This window comes from Penicillium daleae (genome assembly GCF_028827525.1).
Source record: "Penicillium daleae strain IBT 16125 chromosome Unknown utg000008l_segment0_segment0, whole genome shotgun sequence".
NCBI lineage: Eukaryota > Fungi > Ascomycota > Eurotiomycetes > Eurotiales > Aspergillaceae > Penicillium > Penicillium daleae.
The window spans coordinates 1,368,525-1,389,977 of NW_026623156.1; the positions used below are offsets into that span (position 1 = coordinate 1,368,525).

A 21,453-nucleotide genomic window follows, 5' to 3' on the forward strand; every position below is an offset into this window, starting at 1 on the left:
TAGTAAGGCTCTAGATTTAGCCGTAGTCGTATTACCGTAGGGCGAATAACGAGGAAGGCGCGATATAGCGATTTCTGTAATAAAATTTAAAGAGGGAAAAGTGGTGAAATTTATGAAGGATTTATGAATTGGTAGTTGGCGTCTGCGCACCGCCGTAGGCATTGAACTGATTTGATTGACCCAGGTCCTATATTTAGTTTATCGCCTCGCTGATACGTTTGTCGGAAAATCTCCTTTTCTTGGCATCTGATGCTTGAGGTCTAATATTCACGGTAATCGAAGATTGAATAAAACATGTCTTTGCCATATTGACTGAAATCTACGCTACTACATTGTGTGTCAAAAGTCAGACTCTAGATAACCTATCACTTGTGACCGATAAGAAGATTCTGAACACTGGTCATGTTTCAAACTTATGAAACCCCAAGTACAAGACGTAACTTATTGATTTGTATTATTCAGTAATTATATGTTTGAGATTTGGCAACAACCTGTTGATTGCTTGACCACTTCTCCATTTTACCCAAATTAATCCGCTATTATTATCGACGACGGATGGGATGGATGTCAGGGCGTTGTCCAACGATAATGAGCCTCGGCTTGTGGTTGTCGTCTTATCGTGCATCGGAGCCACCAATGAGGAATTTTAACCCCTATCCCCACCTTATCATCTTTAGGTAGCGATTGCCTGCTTAAGGTCGGTGCCACTTGACTTCATTCTCACCTGATTCTTCTGATTAGATCATTATTCCATACTGTCTTCGCTGTGGCTGTGGCGGGTTCGTTGATTGGTCAGGTGACCCGGTTTGCTCCATTTCCCCGCTTATCAGTTGTGAAGTCTGATCCAAACATAAATCCAGGTGGGCCTCTCTCTCGAACCAACCATCATTCTTCCTTCTTTCGAGCTCTAATCCAAGGAAAAATTTCAGTTTTCATCAGATCGCCGATGCCACGTCCAAAGGTACGCCCGGAAAATCGCCAACGATCTTGTCGAGCATGCTTGGCTTGCAAGGCTTCTAAAATAAGGTGTGACGCTCGAGACCCTTGCGGCTCATGTCTGCGACGTGATCAAGGCAACACATGCGTATACTCGGGTGTTGACCGACGGCGCAAAGGCCAAGGCAAGTCGCGGGATGTGGTGTCCATGGACAAGGTTGCATCTTTGCTTGCTGGCCTCCCAAGCTCTCATGTATCTCCGAACGCGCCTGCGATTCCCATGGAAACCCCAAGTTCAGTAGAGCGGGCTACTCCCGTCCTTAGTCCCCACGCGAAAGCAGTGGACCATTCCGTCAGGGAGCAAGAATCCGAGTCATACACATCGGACAAGGGCGGAAAAGGTGTGGCATCATTCTGCATGTTACCGCTCTCCACAGGCTGATTGCAATCTATCTAGTGTATATGGGAGAGACATCCTCGCTGTCATTCCTTTACTTCCTGAAACGTACCATGAGAGGGTACATTGGATCAGCACCTTTTACAGAGAAAGGAGGTCAGCAAGTCACCGTGGACACACAAGACAGTACCGCAGAGGGCATGGCACAGCTCCTCTCCTTCGATGAGAGATGTTCTCTTCTTGATTTTTATTTTGAAGCTGTAAGTCCTACGCCCTCACAAGCAAGCTCAATATGAAAGGCGCTTATCCTTTGTAGACCAGCGGTATTCTAGACCTTTTTATGGCATATGAGGTTGATCAACTCTTGTCTGAGAGTCCTATTTCTTGTCGGAGCGTTCTCCCACGGTCTTCTCCTGCCTCTGGTGATCTGAAGGCTACATTTGACCTCGTGTTCGCCATTGGAGCTCAGACACGAGGAATCGGCAACGACTCGCAAATTTCAGCTTCTTACTTCTTGCGCGCTCGCGCCGCAGCCTTTGATGGCATGCTAATGTCCCAAACTCTGGATACGGTCCGGCTATTTACCCTCCTTGCGTTCTATACACTTGGTGCCTGCAACCGGAACGCTGCATCTATGTTTCTGGGAATTGCAGCTAAAGCTGCTGTTATTTTGAACCTCAATGCCATCGAAAATGATCGGAAATTCCCAGAAGAAGAAGTTTGCACCAGGTAAGGCTTGAATCTGCTGCTAGTGCTCGTGCTCCGTGGTTTACTACCTGCTGAAACACATCTCAAAGAATCCGATTTTGGAATAGCGTTCACAACCTTGATATCTTGAGCAGCTTCATTTTTGGACGCCCGAAAAGTTTACCCGCTATTTGCCCCGATTTGGCTGAGCCTGCGTTGTTCGATACTGAAGGTGGGCGGAATTCGCGACCTCTGTTTACTGCTATGGTCAAAGCATGCAATCTACTCGACCATGTAGTCGATACGTTAGGAAAGAATAACAACATTCTGCATGTCCCAACTGCCGAGGAGTTGCTCCGACAACTTCGCCAGTGGAGTCGCGAATTGCCTCGGCATATCCTTCGCTTTCCCATGAAATGTGATTCGAATGCCACGCTTCAACCTGCGGATCGTCAAGCGCTCCTTGGAAGCTTACACATTTCGTGTGTGCATTACTTCGCCGTAATGCTGATTACGCGCCCGTTTCTCGTGGCATACTTGATGTCGAGACTACGCGGCAAAGCACCAGATGACCTTATCAGCGACCCCGACGAAGCATCGGATATCAGCATCAAGAACAGCAAAGTGTCCAGACTAGCGCAGGTCTGTGTCAGTTCGGCCATAGAAATGGTCGATATGTGTGTCAAAGCCAAGAATTGCAGTTTTACATTCCGCAATCTCAGTATTCTTGAGTAAAGTCATCCGTGCTCTTCGAACAACCCATTAAATGTCTCTGCGCTAGACGGACTTACTGACAATTTCTGCACAGGGCGTGGATCTTCGGCGCGGGCTTGGTTCTTGGGTTCTCAGTATTTGGTGGTGAGCCTCGCAAGGACATTGAGGATGCCTTTCACGGCGTGCAAATCATTCTGGGAGATATTGCATTAACTAGCCAGCAGGCTCGGCTATACCACAATATACTCACGAGCTTTGCCGATGCCATCAAGAAATACAAACAGCGAGTGGCTGAAGAAAGAAATTACACTGTACAACATTACATGGACCGGATGCTAATTTTTGAAGCATCATCCGATGACACCATCGCCAACCGAGAAGGTCTCAGCACCGTTGCTCAAGGATCGGAGGATGGATGGCAGTTGTTTTTGGCCACCACTTCCCAGCCACAAACTGTTTTCGATTTAGCAGATCTACCATCATCTTCGCTATCGAACGACAGCTTTGCTACAGGAAGGAACGACTGGCTAGGAGGTAGGCTTGGATTTCTGGACTGCTTTCAACCGGAGCTTGAATCTTTTGATCATTTGTTTTACACAGTTGAGTGAGTTTTGATTCTCATCGTGTACACAACTACGACAAGGAATTCTTGTATCCATAAGCCAGATAGCCGTCAACATTCGGAACGAATGATATAATAAATCCAACGGAACATTTCTGATGGTTGGTCTTCTTTCTTACACAAAATCTTCGATAACAAATCATTTCCTATCTAGATGGATAATGTTGGAACTGTACCATGGCCTTCCTAACCAGAGCTTGACCTTCGCTATGTCTCCTCCCGTCTGGACTATTTTAGTGTTCCATCGCGATATTTTCGCTCGGCTTTCCTAATTCACATTCCTAATTCACATTTCTTCTAGTAACAGTTACGATCAAGTGGTCGTGAGGGCAGCCTAGGTAATTCCTCACATCCACTCATACCAAAGCCCAAAATTGTTACAGTAAATACGCCATTTCGCTCATATCCATACCAAAGAGAGCTTCCTGCACTGGGGGGCGTAGGTGCGCAACTGACATAACCGAGCGGCGAATCAGGGACTTTACCGATATCATACCTGGGCTAAGGCCCCTAGACACAATTTGGGAACTCTTCATGATCGGGAAAATTGGCACGCCGTTGGTTACTCAGGGGGTTTATGATAAGGACCTTTCCGCGTAGCAATTAACGAGAAGTTTGATTAGAACGCTGATCATAGATCTGGTGGAGCTTAGCCGGGCGGCCATGGTCCGCTCCCTTACCGGGGATAGTAGTTCGGATTCGTGGTGACTATAATTCTGAGGTGCGCCAGCCGGCGGGGTATATACTTAGGACATGAGGATGCAGGGTCATTTCCCCTGGTTGATGCATGGACTAGAGAACTGATTAAACAATCAAAGTGCTAGTAAGCTACTGGTTTCTTAGATTACCCTGGCAGTTCCATTGATTCAACCCCTGTAAACACCGATCCAACTACCACCACTATGCTGACAAGGTACAAACCCTGGCTCTTTGAAACATGTTATCCTCGAACCTCAGATCATTAATCATCATTTGCCTCAGGTTGGAAGTCGAAAAACATCGTACCAGGGGGAGCTGCTGGACAATCATTGGCCAAACTGTCTATGATATTACAGACTTCTTGGACAAACATCCAGGAGGTGCAAGCGTTCTACTTCAATATGCTGGAAATGACGCAACTAAAGCATTTGAGTCTATTCACGAAGCTGACCTTATTACCCGGCACCTTGGTCAAGAGTACGGTGAACCCTAATTGCTTCATTCAAAGCAAAGCTGAATTAGCTTTAGACAGATCCTAGGACCCATTTCGACAGTACAAGATGAGAAAGAGTCCAAAGTTGCGGCCATTTCGGAGAGAAAGGTGCGACTCTCCTCCGTCATCAGCATTCTGGATTTTGAATACGCGGCATCGCAGAATCTTCCTCCAGCTGCCTTTGCATGTGAGTGCTGTCAACTACTGCATGCTTGAGATAATCTAATTTCCGTCAAGTTATCAAAACGGGCTCTGAAGATGAACATGCAGCCAAATGGAACCGTGATTCCTGGAAAATAATTCGTTTCCGCCCGCGTGTACTTCGGCCAATCGACAAGGTTGACATTTCGCGGTCTATGCTAGGAACCAAGTTTGCTGCGCCCTTTTTCATTTGTCCAGCTGGGGGCGCCAAGCTCGCTCATTCCCAGGCTGATTTGTGTTTGACTAAGGCTGCTGGTCGTCATCATATCTTGCACTGGGTATGTAACAACAGTCACATGTCTCAGAAAGATATGAGCGATGCACGTGCACGTGATCAAACCACATTTTGGCAGATTTATGTCAGGTCAGATCTTGATATCACGACCCAGGAAGTTAAACAGGCGATCAATCTGGGATACAAGGGGTTTGCGCTGACTGTAGATGCCGTTCGTGCCGGGAAGCGAGAGCGTGACTTGCGGGTGACCTACGCTCAGCGTGAAAAAGACGGCATGAGAGTCAACGATGATGATGAAGACGAGGACTTTGCTGGGGAACCTTCGGTGGGGCGACCGTGAGAATCATTGCTTGTCTTCTTGTTCTGAACCACACTGAACAATAAACAGGGCAGTGGAGCCCAGTCTTGACTGGGTTTCTGCTATGAAATGGCTTCGAGGTATAACTGAGCTGCCTATTGCTATCAAGGGGATTCAGTGCTGGGAAGATGCGGTGTTATGCATGGAACATGGTGCTCATCCGTGGCTTTCGAACCATGGAGGTCGCCAGTTAGATTCCGCTCCATCAGCGGTGGAAACCCTAGTCTCCATGCGCCAGCACTGCCCAGAAGTCTTCGAAAAGTGCGAAGTAATTGTCGATGGCGGTATCACCCGAGGTTCCGATATTGTCAAAGCCCTTGCGCTCGGTGCTAAGGGTGTCGGATTGGGCAGAGCCTTTCTCTATTCCGTGGCATTTGGCGAAGCAGGTGCCAACAAGGCAATACGCATCTTGAAAAATGAGATTGAGACGACAATGGCCTTACTAGGCATAACCTCACTCAATCAATTAAACACTTCCTACGTATGTTTCTCAATCATCCATCTTGATCCCGTGATAGTTTTACGCTTACTTACCGGCATGCAGGTCGATATCTCTTCTATCCCACATGGCTTTGTGAGATCAGTGATTTAGGCACTGGGGTATGAGATATTAGCCGTTATTGCTCATTGGAGGGCCAAGCAGTCAGAGATGTAACTTTCACAACGGGGTTTTTCTGTTCTTCGTTGATGGACATTTCTGTTCGGCAGATTTCTTATTTGGTCAGGCCCTTTGCTATCTACTCATTGGCCTGTAAGATGGCTTATCTGTCCAGTTTCCCTTCTATTTCCCTGGTAATTACTAGAGTCACTGATGGAACCTATCTTCTCGACATTTCTTGTTTGCATACGTAGGTTCTTCCTCAATCATCGTATCATCATTAGGTCTCGTACTTTCTGTACCGAATGTTCATTGCCACTGTGCATCGCACGTTCTATTCTGTGGCTCGGATTCATTGTAGCAAAAAAGTAAGGATAAAAGTCATTTACTGGCGCTGTGGCAAGCCGAAATTTTCTTATTGGTGAATTCATATGAAGAAGTGTGTTAGTGTCATTCCATGCTCAAACCCGCAACTGAAATCCCCGACTGGCCTTTGCATGCCATGCGACCTTCGGATGTGAATATTTCTCATTAAAAAAAAATGAACGACTATGCTTCCGCCTTCACTAGTAGTCATTTGGTAAATAGTACATGCAATCTTTCGTCCTTGAACTCCCATATCATTTCTTTTCCTGAATTGAAGTCCTGTAAATCAGCAAATGACGTGATATGCTAGAACGGAGTGTTCGGCCCGTGCACTTGATAACACCAATCTCCATCGGAAACGGGAGAGCTAGAAAGTTCATAAATTCCTCTCACTCGCCGGCTCTTTCCCGACTTAAGTGAACTCCACGATCATACAATTCTATAACACCACTACTATCCTCCAACCGAAAATGCTGCTTCCTAACGCCAAGCCAGTCAAGTTGACCCATAACTTGACCATTCACGCACCACTCTCACGCCAAGGACATGGACCGGGCATCATAATTATCCGGGCAGATACGACTGCTAGCGAAAAAAATGAACGAGCAACCTTAGATCCCGAACCATTGCAGAAGTGGGCAGAAGAAAGCTATACAGTCGCCCAAGTGACTGTTTCCTCAGACCATCGCACGGTCAAGGAAGAGCTTCGCCAGGCTATTGATGCTCTTGGGGAGCACGAGAACTGTGACAAGAAGACAGGATACGGTGTCATAGGTCCGGAGGCCGATGATATTGTTGTGAAGACATTTCTAGTCACATGCTGACAGAGATTCCTTAGTTTATTCGCCATCATTTGTCGCTGACATAGTCGACGAGATCGACAAATGTGATGAAATAAAAGCAATCGTTTCATATGGAGAGCTCGACAAAACACCAAAGAAAACTTTTCTTTACCACTTGCCAACCCAAGGCACGAAGGAAAAATCTGAGAATGGAATTATCTTTCGGTATCCTGAAGTTGCATCGGCCTCCTTCATCATTCCCTCACACAAGGACTTCAGTGCCGCCTCGGCCGCAATGGCACATACTCGTTGCCTGTCTTTCTTGAAGAAAGAACTCGACGGGCCGTGGTTTGATCTTGAAGAGATATGGGACGAGCATACTAAGTTTGAGTTCGGTGAACGATCGGTCGAAAATACAATGAGCACTATGGTTCAAGAACCATATGTGAACCACATCCCGACAATGACAGGTGGTATTGGGAGAGAAAAACTGACCTCATTCTATGCCAATCATTTTGTCTTCAATAATCCAGACGATATCAGGCTGGAGCTGGTCAGTCGCACCATTGGGATTGATCGGGTCGTGGACGAGTTTGTTATGTGCTGTACTCATGACAAACCGATTGACTGGCTGTAAGAACTCTTTGCAACTTTGTGAAACTGGTATTTCTTTTAACAGGTGTCAAATAAAACAGTATTCCCGGAATTCCCCCTACCGGGAAAACCATCCGGGTTCCATTCAACGCTGTGGTCAATATTCGCGGAGACAGGCTTTACCATGAACATATAACATGGGATCAACTAACAGTTCTGTTTCAACTTGGTCTGATGCCAGAATGTCTACCGATCCCTTATGACCTCCCCTAGTGGGCCTTCTCCGCGGCCTGGTCGAACACTTGAATATCGCGTACCGGGCGCCGGAGCCCAAACAGCAGATAAAATGGTTGATGAGAGTAGTGTGGTTTCGAATGAGATGTTTAGTTATGCTGTGCGGGAGAGGCCAGTGTGATTATTCATTTTTCAATTCATGCTCGCGTATAGAGTTGATGTTTGATAAGAGCAATGAATTTTGTCCTACTTAATCTGGTTGACGTTAGAATCTTGCGGCTAGGAGTTCCCTTGCTATGCCCTCACAACTACGCCTATTCGAGCAATTCTATTGGGCCAGAATCAATAATCTGCGAGCCATCTTCCGGCTCGTAATCTTTCAGTGGATGTATCTTGCCACTTTATGCTCTTGTAAAGTTACTTAGCTGAATGTTTTCGTCGTCACCTGGAAAGTGGCGTGGTAGGATTGACCCGAATGTGGCTCGCTGCAAGAATGTAGATTTCCCCTAAAGGGCTCTATAATAAGTGAGCAGACTGACTGATACATTGTCATTTAAACTGGATAACTTCAAAGCACTTTAGGTATTCTATCACAAAGTGCCATGGCCGTTGCTAAACTATACTCATTCATAGGTGGGTGGAACCAAGAGTAATTCTCATTCGGCCTTGCTTTCTCTCTAAAAACCTTGTTAAGAATAGCTCACCCTCGGTAGATGTTAGGAGTCAACAGAATGCGTACGCTGTGTTCTTTGATCTACCTTTTCCACGCAAGATTTCATGAACTCCAATAATTTTTCTGCCTGCGCAGAGTCCGCAGTGCCAATAGATAGAACGTTGCTTTTCTTCATTAGAATCGTTCATTAAATGCACTGGGTTTAAAAGGGCTGAAACAAACCTGACGTGATTATGATTGTCTTGTACATGAAAAACCGGGAGCGTTCCTAGAGGAAGGCTCCGTTCCCGATAGGCATTAAAGAAAGCCACAGTAGCATCTGCCGTCTCTTTCCTACAAATTAGAAGATTCAATAGTTAACACCGATTTCCGGCACATGGGTATATTTTGACTTACACTTCCCATTTGACGCTGCCGATGTAGACTGGTAACTGCTCGGAGTCTCTGTTCAGATAGTCAACATAAAGAAGTCCAACCAACTTGATATGTATATAAAAAACTTACAATAATGGCGAACCTTCTGGCAGAGACTTAAACAATCCGAGCGGCGATAAAGGCTGTGGGATACTTTAGATTATTGAAAATCTCCGCAAGGGTAATCTCGACCTACCCCCCAAACCGCCTCAGAATCCGATCCGTAATAATGGCGGATGACCTTTTGTCGAACAGGTTTAGTTCTATCAAACCAGAACGGTACACTTAGGTAGATAACCCCCGCAACAGGCGGGAAGATTGAGGCTTTCGGCTTCCGTTTCGGATCGCCTGCTCGTTGTCAATGACACGGACAGTCAGAATTTACAAGAGCTCTCTTACCTGCCGCATACAAGTTGGTAGCAATGTGTGCGCCACCAGAGGAGTGACCGAGAAGCACAACCTTCTCCGGTGATCCTCGTCCATATTTTGCTGCTTCGATGTTTTGGAAAACCCATTCCCGAGCAAGCTGCATATCATCGGCTCCTCCAGGGTACTCGACGTTAGGAACTAGACGATGATTTGCAAGTATAGTGACAAAACCACGTTGGGCAAAAAGAATCCCACATTCGCCCAGCACTTGCAAATGATGGTCAGTTACGAAGTCGATGGGGGACCAGCACTCCAGAAAGATTTACCTTTTCGCTCCACTCTTTGCCTCCAGAAAAAAAGCCTCCCCCATGAACAAAGAGTACTACTGGCTTTCCATCTGTATTGTCCTCGCGAGGAAAATACACGTCCAGTCGATTACGATCGGCGGGCCCGTACTGTTCATCCTTCACAGTGTCGATGCTGTCAGGGACTTCGGCATACAATGGTTCGTACAGTTTTCTCCAGCCCTATAACTTGTTAGATTTGCAGAGCGCTCTCCGTTGAGTGGCAATAACACTTTACCTCTTCATCTCCGAGATTGAATTTGGTGGTATCCTGTGCTATCTTCCTGAAAATGTTTTCCATGGTTTCTGTTTCTCAGTTGAGGCTGTGATTTGAAGAGAACAGAGATCAGGATGTTATTCAAATTGATAATTACCACGAGGGGCTACTCGGTAGGCAGTATCTGTAATCTACAAACTGTTATCTGCCCTTACCCGAAATAAGCCACGTCCTTTCCCGAGGCCACAAGCATGATCAAAAAGATAGTAGATTTCACTCAAATGAGATATGATTTGCATTGTGCGTCATTGAAATATTGACAAACTAGCCCGATACATGTGTCCCCTTCGTCACATGTAACGTTAATAGCTGACCGGATACGGTTATGTTGTTGAATTCCTTTCAGGATGGTTAACTGTCGTGTCCTTCACTTGATGAACACTTACCATATTACCTCATTGTGAATTAAATACTCGGCTAACAAGTGAAATACCAGAAGCAGCTATCTCTTAAGTAGGATGAGCAATAGACTTGATTCATTCCCCGGCGCATTGGTCTCTCGGCAGTCGCTATGGTTCTCTACCCGTGCAATATTACAGTTTAAGGTGGGGATTTCCGAGCCGTTGGGTACATAACCGACCGGCGGCAGAGGAAAGTGAGTGCCCTAGCACTAGCCCCACTCCCAGAATGGGCCGCCGTAGAAACGTGGCGTACTTGTGTAGATGGTGGATCTTCTGGGAGATATCTTTCTACTATTATTTGACCTGTGATAACCCACAGAGCACCACTTCGGGGTTATCCATCTGCTACATGACCCTACCCGCTAGAAGGAGGCTATAGTGTAAGTCTTAAACGAGAGACCCTAGATATTGGCGCCTGGTAATTCATTAACGATACTGTAACCCGATTGAATAAAGCGATAACTATCGCTCTTTTATTTCCTCTGCAGGATATAGTACATACTTATATACTAATTTTAGAGCCAGCGGCACTTAAAAGACTATCAGAAATTGATGTGTTGCGGTGATGGCGAGTATCGCGTCTGTTTGAAGACTGGTACCATCTGAAAAGATGACGGTTCCGGGTCCAGATATGTGTTCGATGTCTTTCCGTATGATCTTGACTTGGCCGGAGCGAAGGTAGTTGTGAATATCGGTGTTATAATTAAGTATCCCAACTCGAGCAGACCAAAATAAACTTTTCGTAACGTTAGTAACGGGAATTCTGAATGGAAACGGAAAGGAGACTCATCCTGACCTTTCGAGGGGTTCAAGGTATTGCAAGCATTTCTCCTTCCTATATCCGTTCAGGTCAATGATATCTGTCCTGATTCCTTCCCAAGTATCTTCCCAGTCGAGTTTGATGAAGGGCTTTCCTGACCCAGCTGAATCCGTCAAAATCACCAAAAATACATGGGCTAAACCATGTGAAGAACCTCATGGTTGCCAGCAACTCCAGCTTTGTCTTGACACCCGCAAACTTGGCCCATGGGAATGCCATCCAGACTCCACCACCCCCAGACTCGCGAATAACCCAATCCACTTTCTTGTGATTCGATGCCATCATATGCACAACGTCGTAGCCTGTCTTCGAAGCCCCCACAACAGTAACAGATTCGATATTAGGATCGTGGGCAATACGTGCTCCCTCCTCGCGCAATTGCGAGTGATTGATTATCGGCCTTTCGAATTGGTCGATGCCTCGAATGTTTACGCGGTTAGAGGTTGACGATAACCCACTGCAAATGATAATTTTGTCGCATGTATACATGATAGTTGAAGATGAGTCGGTAGAACCCGTAGTCAGGCGCCAACCCTGACTGAGCTTTTCAATTTCTGAGACTCGGGTATTGAAGCGGATCCGGCGGCGGATGTGAAAGTGGTCCGCGAAGTCATTCAGATAGGAATGTAGCACGGAACCAGGGATATGTTGATCTTCTTTGATCCCGTATTTTTCACCCATGGGAAATCGGTGAATTCGTAGGTTCCACCGAGGTTGTTCGTCTTAAGACCTTCGTAGCAATTTTCTTCGGACCAGACACCACCAATAGTCGGTCGCTAAATTCTCTTAGTTAAATCATGGAAGTAGGATAGGAGAAATGGTCTGGAACCCACCTTTTCAAGAATTATGAGGTTTGTCAGGGGTGATAGTTCAAGATAGGTTTTTGCTGCGGCGAGGCCTCCAATTCCTGCCCCAACCACAATGACCTCAACAGAGCGGTGTTCAAGTTTCATTTTGACTATTGAAGAGAGAAATTTGGCAGTTTTGAAGTTTTTAAGTATGTCAGCTATTAGCGTGGAATGGGAAATACACTTTTGGTGGTTTATTTATCGTCCCTTTTCATTGCGGTTACCAATATGCCCTATCCAAGGTCTCGAGCACTACGCCAGCACAGTTTTGTGACGGGCTCGGCAATGTGATCGCATATGTATCATGTCCTCGAGGGGCGAGAAGGGGCAGAGCCGGGTTATCATTAAAATAGGGGCCAGTATCATATCGGCCACAGCTCGGGGTTAGGCAGAACGTAGTTTCTGGCGCGGAACTAATAGTCTCCCTGCAGATAGGAGATGGTCTTTGAACACAAGGTTGCATTGTTCAATCTATCATCATATTCCCCAAGTTAGTTATCAACCGCCCTTCTCTCCCATCGACACGATCACATTGCGCCACCCTACTACGCGCATTTCCGATCGCCAAAGATAGAGCATGACATGATAACATGTAGTCATACAAGGGCACACATATGCAGCAGAATATGGAAAATTCATTGATTGTGATGGATCACATCCGTAGTTCTGCCGTAGAGTGTCCACGTAAATCGGGGTGGAAGTCGTTTCCCCGTTTTGGGGTTTTTTTCACAATTCTACACTAGCTATAATTTAGTATCTTTGGCATAGTTCCCTCTACTGGCCCCATGATCGTGGTCTAGGCCGGACGACATACTTGGTGCCAGCCTAACTCAGTACGGATGTCGTCGTTCATTATTGACTTTACTTGAAGTATACAACATGCTGTCCAAAACGCCCCCAAAAGGAACCAGCCACATTCCATCCAATCGCCATCCATTAAACTACCGGGCCCCTACAAGACAGACAACTTTGCCTTTTGTTTGGTTACTTTCCAACAATTGATGTGCCTCCACAATCTTCTCAAATGGAAACGCCTTCTCAACATGAACTTCAAACGACCCATCACAGAAGTTTGGCAACGCATAATCAACCAACACATCTCTCAACTTTGCCTGGTGATCCAAATCCCGACTTCGGAGCCCGCTGGCTTCAACTCGAAGCCTTTTGAATAGCAATGGCGCAATGTTCACGCCACCTCGTAACATTTCCCCACCCATACGGCCTAAAAGCACGATGCGCCCATCCCTTGCCCCAACATCTAGATTATTCTGAAATAAGGCACTCTAATAAAGTCGACGATAAAATCAACACCCCTAGTGAACTCTTGAAGTTTGACCGCCCAAATTTCTGTCTTGTAGTTAAAGGCCTTCGTGACACCAAGCTCATTGTCGGGGAAGTGAATTCTCTCTGGCGAGCCCGCAGTAGCACAAATTGCAGAAGCGCCTTTAGCTTTAACTAGTTGGATGCCTGTAATAGAGGAGGCGCCGGTGTGCCATAAGATGATTGGTCATGTTAAAATCGCCAATATAGAAGAGGGCTTGCGACGCTGTGATCCGGGTCTGGAAGTAATCCCTCATTATCAGCGTTAGTATCAGCTTAGTAAAGTAGATAACGAGCGGGTTTTAATGCCTTTGAACGATAGCGAAATGGAATCACATACCTCTGGTATGCCAGCTGCTTGCTCCTACGAAAGCTCCCCCGGCTTATGAATTAGCATTTTAGTCGAGACCACAATATACTCGGCATAGGCACCTATTCAGCCGCTGTAAGTTCAATTGATATGCATCCCTTCTATCAACCCAACGCAACTGAAGCCAACGTAAATAAGGCCCTCTTCATTTCCTCAGCAATATATGTACCACCATATCCAATCCAAATACCTTATCTCCACTTTTGAATCCACTCTCCATGGTAGCAACCTCGTCGCCAAATCCCTCGTCCCTCGTTAACACCGCTAAACTGCACACCCATAGCTTCCGGCGCGTGGGGTGGTAGTGGATATAACCCCTCACGCTGAAGTAAATCCATGCGGTTAAGGCCGAGGGCGCGGATCTTGATAAGCGCTTGGCACCGGTTTAGAGATGTCGCTAATATATGTCGCAGTAGCAGGGCCTTTACCGCCTTCAATAGCTAGTGAATGTTAGTATGCTCGCATTATTTTATGAAGGAACAAGGACTGGCAGAGAATAAATTCTCAAGTGTGATCAGCTATTACATCTGCGATGGCTTATGTATTAGGACTAAGGTGACTAGTGATAACGTACCGATCACGCGCATTGTGGCCATATTTGCTTCGGGTATGAGCGAAAGTCTTCAGAACGTGCGAATTTTGAATTGAAGGATTTTATTGGTATTTTGTATCTCAGCAGCTCGGTAAAAATGTGGGAAGCGGAAAGCATAGGAAGGGGGAGTTTGCACCGGATAAAGTGTCAGCGCTATTCCCACTGATACATTGCCGCTGCATAACTACTGTAACTAGGTAGTAGATACCCGCAGCCGGGAAACCCAGTGTCGTCAAATACGTCATGAGAGTTATGCAGGAGCAGGAGCGACGAGGCCTCGCTAAACGGTTTATACTGTACTAGACGATCTGTAATGCTTGTATGCTATCGTCTTCATTCAAATGGCAGATTCCCAGGTCTCGCAAAATACTAAAAATTGGTAGATTTTCTGAGTTACTTCCTAAAATCCGAAACACAAGAAAAAGGAGATTCCATTTCATTACTTGCGCCAACTAACCGAGAATCCGATTAGTTTTAGGTTCTCAACCAGGCTATACCGGATAGTTAAAGTTTCTCAGCTGAAAATCAGTGCGATCGGCAAATTCTTCATTTTCAATAGCGCTCGAGTGTCCTAATAAAGTTAGAATGTACGAGTAAGTTCTGAAGCAAAGGATACATACCGGGCACAGAAGCCGTCCCATGCTTTTCATTTCTTTGATTCCATCGATGATGAAGCGTGCCATAGATACCAATTAGGATGGCAGTAACGGTGAAGAAACCAAGCATGGTGTATTTTGCGGGCTATTGATATCAGGTTAAAAAATTCACTTTAAGAGATTTGTTGCTGTGCTCACGTAGTAATTAGGTGCATCATGTTCTCTGTATGTTTGGGGGCCGATAATGTTGCCGACTGCATAGCCGAGTTGATAGGAACACCCAAAGGCAAATTTTTTCGTAGACCCAGATATACCTGCAGTCATAAAGGTAATTATGAACAAGATGCAAATTGGGACTGTACATTGTTAATCAAGCGCCCGAGAATGGGAAACAAGTAGGCGGCAAAAACTAGGAAGGGGACAGTAACGAACATTGATAGACAAGCACATAGCCACCATAACGGGCATAGTTGTTCGAGCTCGAAATTCCAAGCATCATGGCGGCCCCGATACATGCGAGAACAAGTGTGAGTACTCCAGCTATGGTGCGGTTGGTCCATTTCGCAACAAATAGAGCGAGGATAGTGCCGACTACTTGAGCCGCACCAGAACCCATGTTCAGGAGCTGTGTGGTAGGCACGTCGTAGCCAAAGTTATTGACGATAGTCGGGCCTGCAAAGACGGCCCTCAAATTAGCATTACTGTGTAATAATGCCTCAAGGTCACAAACTGGCATACCGAAAGCAGTGAGTCCGCCGTTAGGCATCCCAGTCGAAACAAGCATCAGGAAAATCAGATACAAGCGGATGTCGAGCAAGGCTTCCCGAAGCTGTGACGCGTTGAATTTCCAGACCTCAGTTCCGGTTTTATTGCTTCTCACTCGTTCCAGAGCTATCACTTTTTCTTCCGCAGTCAACCAATTAGCTTCGGTCGGCGAAGCTGCAAGGAACAGAAATAAGAACACTCCAGTCACAAACGTCATTGATCCATAAAGTACAAAAAGCCCCTGCCACCGGAAGCCTTTCGCATGATAGATTACCCATGCAAGAAAGCCTCCGAAAACAGCTGCCCATCCAGATGTTGTGTACCAGATTGCCACCCTTGTGACTTGTTCTTCCTTTGTGTAAAAGGCGCTGGTAATGAGGATAGCCACGGGAACCGTTGAGACCTCGATAGCACCCAGGAAAAACCGGACAGCAGCCAAACTGGCAAAGTCATGGCATACTGCATGTAATGCAACAATAAGCCCCCAGATCATGCACATGATGCTGAAGTATTTGGATAGGGGTAGCCGTTGCATAAGAAAAGTCGCGGGAATGTCACCTCCTAAGTAGCCGAAACTGCCATTCTCATTGAAATCAGAAGATAATTTCAGCTAAATCGGGCTCTTGCTTCTGACTCTTCCCGAAGTTGAATAATGGGATGGAATACTTACTACACGAGCGAACCCAGCCAGGAGTACTGTGAGGATGTGAGATTCGTATCTTTTTTGATGCCCATAATTGCAGCATAAGATAAGCTGTTTTTGTCCATGAGTTGGAGACAGTATATAACGAATATCATTGGCATGATACGCATGTCAATCTTCCATCTCACTCGTCTTGCCTCTGGAGAATTGGGATCAAAAACAACATGCCGGTTAGCCAGCAAGTTCAAGGCTTTGTCTCTGCTTGCCACATTATCAAAGTCTCCAGCGAGTTGTTCAACATTCTCCTCAAATTTAGGAAAATCTGCCTAAAGTGATATTTCATGGGATGAGTATTCTTATTATTGCATTAGTGCAGAGAGCTGAGTTACTAACCTTGACAGTTTTCATTCTGAGACCGGCCATAACTACCGCTGTGCCAGTCCCAGCGGAGTAATCTTTCAACTAGTAATCTCTCCTTCGTCGGAAAATCGCATCTCCTTCATATAAATAGGTAGGTTTCGATGGCACCTATTTTCTGCTATCGAGGATGATCAGGTACGTAACCGAAGCTACCACCCATATGTGATAAGCACCCCATGATAAGGTAGGCCTCGGAACCAGCACCACCAATCACCAGGATTCTGGCGTTTTTGACTTTACTCTACCCCTCATTTTCGGATTTGCGTGCCCATGGATCAATAAAATCTTAAGTTCATTACGTTTAGATAGCAAAGGCTATCCCCGCAGGCTATTTTTCATGATCTTGCTTCGGGTATTGACCGGGATGCGCAGAGGTGGTACATTTCCGATGGCACCAGTCACGGCGAGTTATAAAGAAAACTCAGTGAACGAGTCTCTCACATATTCAACAAGAAACCTAAGAGATAAACAAAGCTAGAAAGAACAATCATGGCTGAAAGACTGGTTCCTGTCATATCCCTCACAGGTGAGATTTCGATCATACCTCATGCCGCAAACCCAACTCACATATATTTCAGGCTTTGAGCAACGCAAGGTTGAAATCACAGCAGAGCTGATAGAAGCGGCCGAGAAAGTTGGCTTCTTCACTTTGGTTGATCATGGCATTTCGAAGGAAGAAATCGAGGCCCAATTTTCCATTTCTAAGGCATTCTTCGATCTCCCAGCTGAGAAAAAGGGCAAGACTCCACATGATCCAAAAACTAATAATGGATGGGAATATAAGGTAAGCTTATCAACAACTGTCTGAAATAGGAAGTTGATATTTACTCCCTTAATTTAGGCCCAGTTGCGTCCAAGCACCGGCACATACGACCAGAAAGAGTCACTTTGGCTGCAACGGAATTCTGAGTGGCCAAGTGACAATGATGTACCGGGGTTTCAGGATACGACCCGTGAGTTCATGAAAAAATGTGCTGAGATTTCGGACCAAGTTTGTAAGTACATCTGTGAATATCCATCTAGTTGGAAATTTCCGTTGACATTGTCTAGTAACGTGCTTTGCCCGTGGTCTTGGATTTGACGAAAACTACTTCAAGATAGCGAACGATCCTTCTCAACCGGATTGCCTGACTCAACTCCGACTAATCCACTATCCAGCGTCCGAAAAAGCTGTCGGAACATGGAGGGCCGGAAGTCACACTGATATTGGATGTCTTACTCTTTTATTTCAGCGCGATGGAGAAGACGGACTTGAAATCTGCCCTGGCCGAGAAAGCCATTCCAGTTTTGCAAGCGGCGATATCTTCACTCCGCTTCCCGCTGAAACAGGTCCTATTGTCGTCAATATTGGAGACATGCTCAGTAAGTGGAGAAGGTAAAGCCCAATTTGACTTTACTGAGCTAACACAAATACTTTTATTCAAAGTGGCGTGGTCAGATGACCGTTTGAAATCCAATTTTCACCGAGTGCGGGCCAAAGACGATGGCATATCGCCGTCTCGATACTCAATTGCGTATTTCAATCAAGGAAGACGAGACTTCGTCCTACAAGGACCACTGAAAAAATAGTAGGCCACAAAATGGATTTCATCAATGAGTTCCTCTGTCTAACCTTAACATTTTTAGTTCCGCCATAACCGTTGGTGAGTATTTTGCCCAGTCGGTCGCTAAGAACTTCAGTCGGTCGATGACAGCGGCTGTCTAAGAGCGAGGTCCTCTTCAAGCAGTTTGGCATGCTTTTTCATTGCTCGATTCTGGTATGTTGAGAAACGAAGATTGGTCCTTTCTTCCATGATTACATACTCTTACTAAAACCGATAAGAACAACGAATATGTAACACAAAGTGTGAATAAAAGGGCAGCTCTCTACGATGCCGGGAGAGGTGTATCTAGCATCCAGCAATAACAGTTGCTAGCTCTCCGCTACATTTTGAGCTCAATAGCAGCTTATTTGTTACAGTTTCCACTGCAGGGAAGATGTTCCGGCAATTCAGATAGTATTTGTAGAATAAAGGATCCAAGCCACCACCCTTGTAATGCACTGATATTACTTCTGGAATAATCGCTGACTTTAAGATTGACTAACTTAAGTATCTTAAGAATAACAAAGGAAAAATAGCTCGGCTGCCTGCTAGACAGCGAGCCTGCATACGATTGAACTTTTTAGGAAACTTGGTAAAGATCATGTCAGAATTATATCTCTGATTGGATTGCATCCTTTATAGGTAACCCTTTTCTAACCGTAAAGACGTAATGACGTACTCGACTTTAGCTAGTTACTAAGATAGGCTCCTTAATTAGTTATTGCTGTATATCTTCAAAATAGTTACACTAATAAGTCTGTATGCGAAGGGCTGCAGCACAAATGACTCAATTGTTTAAGGCCAACGTGCCCAATAATTACCCACACTCACTCTCGCGAGGTGATAATTCGGTCGCTCTAGTCTAGAGGACCGTCCGAAGTTATTCAATCTCTGTATAGGCAAATACGATAACCGCACTGCAACGCGGTATAGCCAGCAGACAATTTTGGTAGGTGACAAAGAATTCGAGCCGGCGTTGAAATCTATCAGAAAACTCTTCCTTTCTTTCTTGCATTTGCTTTAAAGGCGGGGGTTATCAAGCTGAAAGCCATGCAAATATCGGGCGGTCGCCTGCAAATCACTCACTGCAGCCGCCCGCCCCCACCTTCGGGCAATCGGAAGGAAACAGCAGGCGCTTATGCAGCGTGATGGGTGGGTCGCACCGCAACGCATCACATCCCATTGCCACATTATGTTCCCACAGATCACTCGCCCCTATAGGACATCTCTTCGCGTAGAGATGTCAAAAGCCCCATTCTCTCACGAGCAAGTAGCAAAGACCGCACGGACCACTTTCAGCCGCAGGTAATGCATCACTCCTGCACTGCCAGCCACTCCTCTTTGGTCTTTGGCTTTAACACCGAGTGCTATATTTCAGGCTAACCATGCTTGTGTTAGCTCAGGACTAGCCTCTTTAGGTTTAGCTACCTTTAAAAAATGAATCAGTGCTTTTACACCCAGGGCGAAGTGAAAAAAAGTTCCTCTATCCCTCGGGGGTTCGCGTAAACCCCGAGTCCCACGTGACCGATGACTCACATGAAGGCAGGATACGGGTTTCTCAAAAATAAACGTTTAACTTGAACTTCATTAAATACACCTGTTGAATTCTGCTAATAGGTGCGACTTCCTCGCTCTGCACTGTAGTTCAAGTGCGGTTGATGGTCAAAAAGTGTGCTCTTCTGCACCAACATCATCCGATGGCCCTGTCAATTTTTGCTCAATTCTGTTCACTTTTTGCTCAACTGACAGCATTCAAATTTTCTTGGTGTTTAACCGTCAACTTGCAAACCATGTCTAATTAATTGGCATCTTTGCCCATGCTGTAGTTGAAAGACTACATAATTGATACTAGGGGTCTTATTTGTTTGTTCTGATAGCTGTATAAGCAAGACTAGTGTTCAAATCGGAGGATTCAAGTCGTCTCTTGCTGTGTTCAACAGTCAAAAACGCGGCTTCAGGTTAATGAACGATGCAGATTCACCAGTGCTAACAGACCTGCAAAGTTCATTTATGACTGTTAAACCCACAATAGTCATTTGAGTCTGGCAAAAACACCAACAGTCATCACTGAATTGAGCAGTTTTCTAGAGATCGTTAAGACGGCGATCGGGCTTCGTATGGAGATTCAACGCCACTTGGTATCCTCGGGCTTGTGATGGAATCGTGGGTCTCTCTTTTCTAAGGAACCTGATCTAATGCCGGTGGGGTAATTCAAGTAAGTTATCACTTATTGGGGTTTCCAGAACGTACTTGTCCAAGGTAAGCTGGGCGCGTTAACTTACGCCCGACAAGCGATCGATGGGTCCTGAAGCCAGAGTCGCCACCTGCACTTCTGGCGGTGCACTACTTGTGGCTGAAAAGCGGTCCTTGCGATTCGCTTCTCAGAAAATGAGGCATTGTCACCTGCAATGGAAACGCTGCCCGGAGAGATCTTCAACCGCAGGGAAGCGACGTGGCAGTACGATGCGGCGCAGTACAATCCGTCACACTGTATGAGCGCTGTCCCCCACCCGATTGCCCGAAGGTAGGGGCGGCCGCTAGCGATTGGTGGGCGACGCGCAGCAACAGCCCGATATTTGCAATGCTTGCCGCTGGCGCTATGTTATAACGTCGGAGCCAGTGACGGATCCAATAGCGGTTTTCACACATGCAAGACCCATGAAGTCAGCCCTGCTATCCGCATTAGCTTTCAGCCTGATGACCCCGCTTTTCATACATAGGCGAGAGACAGACGGAAAGAGGTCTCTGATCGGTCTGGTAATGACGGCTCGAATTCTGTTACCTACCGAATTTCTCTGCTGGTAGCGGCGCACTACCGTGCGACTGCCAGATACGCTCAACTCACTACACGGCGGACTTGGCTAGGGTCAGTTGACTTGTCGTGTCGATAAGGAGACAACAGTGGGATAATAATGGGGTGAATGTCCAATTCCAAGGGACCGCGATAAATCCGTGATCGATGATTGTATGACTTTGACGAATATTACCAACATAGTGCCATCTTAGCACCTTCATTCAAAATATCGGAGGTACGTCGGAACATCAAGTTTTCCTCCTAGCGGTGCTCCGTATAACATGAAAGCTCGCAAGACCAAGACGGAC

General features: G+C 46.0%; 8 protein-coding genes across 8 annotated transcripts; 4 read left to right on the top strand and 4 right to left on the bottom strand.

The window, feature by feature from the left end:
* Window positions 1–939: 939 nt before the first annotated feature.
* On the top strand, window positions 940–3,342 carry N7458_009126 (uncharacterized protein; the record flags this gene model as incomplete). The annotated part of the gene is made up of 6 exons (XM_056912508.1): window positions 940–1,337; window positions 1,394–1,593; window positions 1,650–2,062; window positions 2,149–2,751; window positions 2,829–3,268; window positions 3,335–3,342. Exons 1-6 carry the CDS (start codon window positions 947–949, stop codon window positions 3,340–3,342), a joined length of 2,055 nt encoding a protein of 684 aa, XP_056761357.1. The 5' UTR covers window positions 940–946.
* Window positions 3,343–4,201: 859 nt separating this feature from the next.
* Window positions 4,202–5,934, top strand: N7458_009127 (FMN-dependent alpha-hydroxy acid dehydrogenase; the record flags this gene model as incomplete). Its single annotated transcript, XM_056912509.1, has 5 exons — window positions 4,202–4,269; window positions 4,338–4,537; window positions 4,595–4,735; window positions 4,786–5,320; window positions 5,373–5,934. Coding segments are annotated over 5 exons (1,506 nt in total), but the record flags the coding sequence as incomplete, so codon positions are not given.
* An 842-nt stretch (window positions 5,935–6,776) lies between these two features.
* N7458_009128 (uncharacterized protein) lies at window positions 6,777–7,725 on the top strand (the record flags this gene model as incomplete). The annotated part of the gene is made up of 2 exons (XM_056912510.1): window positions 6,777–7,080; window positions 7,145–7,725. The coding sequence occupies 2 exons, from the start codon at window positions 6,777–6,779 to the stop codon at window positions 7,723–7,725; spliced, it is 885 nt and encodes a 294-aa protein (XP_056761359.1).
* Window positions 7,726–8,632: 907 nt separating this feature from the next.
* On the bottom strand, window positions 8,633–10,017 carry N7458_009129 (alpha/beta-hydrolase; the record flags this gene model as incomplete). Its single annotated transcript, XM_056912511.1, has 8 exons — window positions 8,633–8,753; window positions 8,812–8,922; window positions 8,986–9,033; window positions 9,094–9,146; window positions 9,200–9,351; window positions 9,403–9,570; window positions 9,812–9,899; window positions 9,955–10,017. The coding sequence occupies 8 exons, from the start codon at window positions 10,015–10,017 to the stop codon at window positions 8,633–8,635; spliced, it is 804 nt and encodes a 267-aa protein (XP_056761360.1).
* A 1,811-nt stretch (window positions 10,018–11,828) lies between these two features.
* N7458_009130 (uncharacterized protein) lies at window positions 11,829–12,167 on the bottom strand (the record flags this gene model as incomplete). The annotated part of the gene is made up of 2 exons (XM_056912512.1): window positions 11,829–11,990; window positions 12,048–12,167. The coding sequence occupies 2 exons, from the start codon at window positions 12,165–12,167 to the stop codon at window positions 11,829–11,831; spliced, it is 282 nt and encodes a 93-aa protein (XP_056761361.1).
* A 1,776-nt stretch (window positions 12,168–13,943) lies between these two features.
* Window positions 13,944–14,348, bottom strand: N7458_009131 (uncharacterized protein; the record flags this gene model as incomplete). The annotated part of the gene is made up of 3 exons (XM_056912513.1): window positions 13,944–14,125; window positions 14,181–14,192; window positions 14,327–14,348. The coding sequence occupies 3 exons, from the start codon at window positions 14,346–14,348 to the stop codon at window positions 13,944–13,946; spliced, it is 216 nt and encodes a 71-aa protein (XP_056761362.1).
* Window positions 14,349–14,835: 487 nt separating this feature from the next.
* N7458_009132 (uncharacterized protein) lies at window positions 14,836–16,771 on the bottom strand (the record flags this gene model as incomplete). Its single annotated transcript, XM_056912514.1, has 6 exons — window positions 14,836–14,915; window positions 14,965–15,085; window positions 15,139–15,296; window positions 15,373–16,315; window positions 16,381–16,674; window positions 16,742–16,771. 6 exons carry the CDS (start codon window positions 16,769–16,771, stop codon window positions 14,836–14,838), a joined length of 1,626 nt encoding a protein of 541 aa, XP_056761363.1.
* A 486-nt stretch (window positions 16,772–17,257) lies between these two features.
* Window positions 17,258–18,473, top strand: N7458_009133 (uncharacterized protein; the record flags this gene model as incomplete). Its single annotated transcript, XM_056912515.1, has 6 exons — window positions 17,258–17,294; window positions 17,347–17,552; window positions 17,610–17,763; window positions 17,819–18,130; window positions 18,195–18,336; window positions 18,395–18,473. 6 exons carry the CDS (start codon window positions 17,258–17,260, stop codon window positions 18,471–18,473), a joined length of 930 nt encoding a protein of 309 aa, XP_056761364.1.
* Between the last annotated feature and the right edge of the window lie 2,980 nt (window positions 18,474–21,453).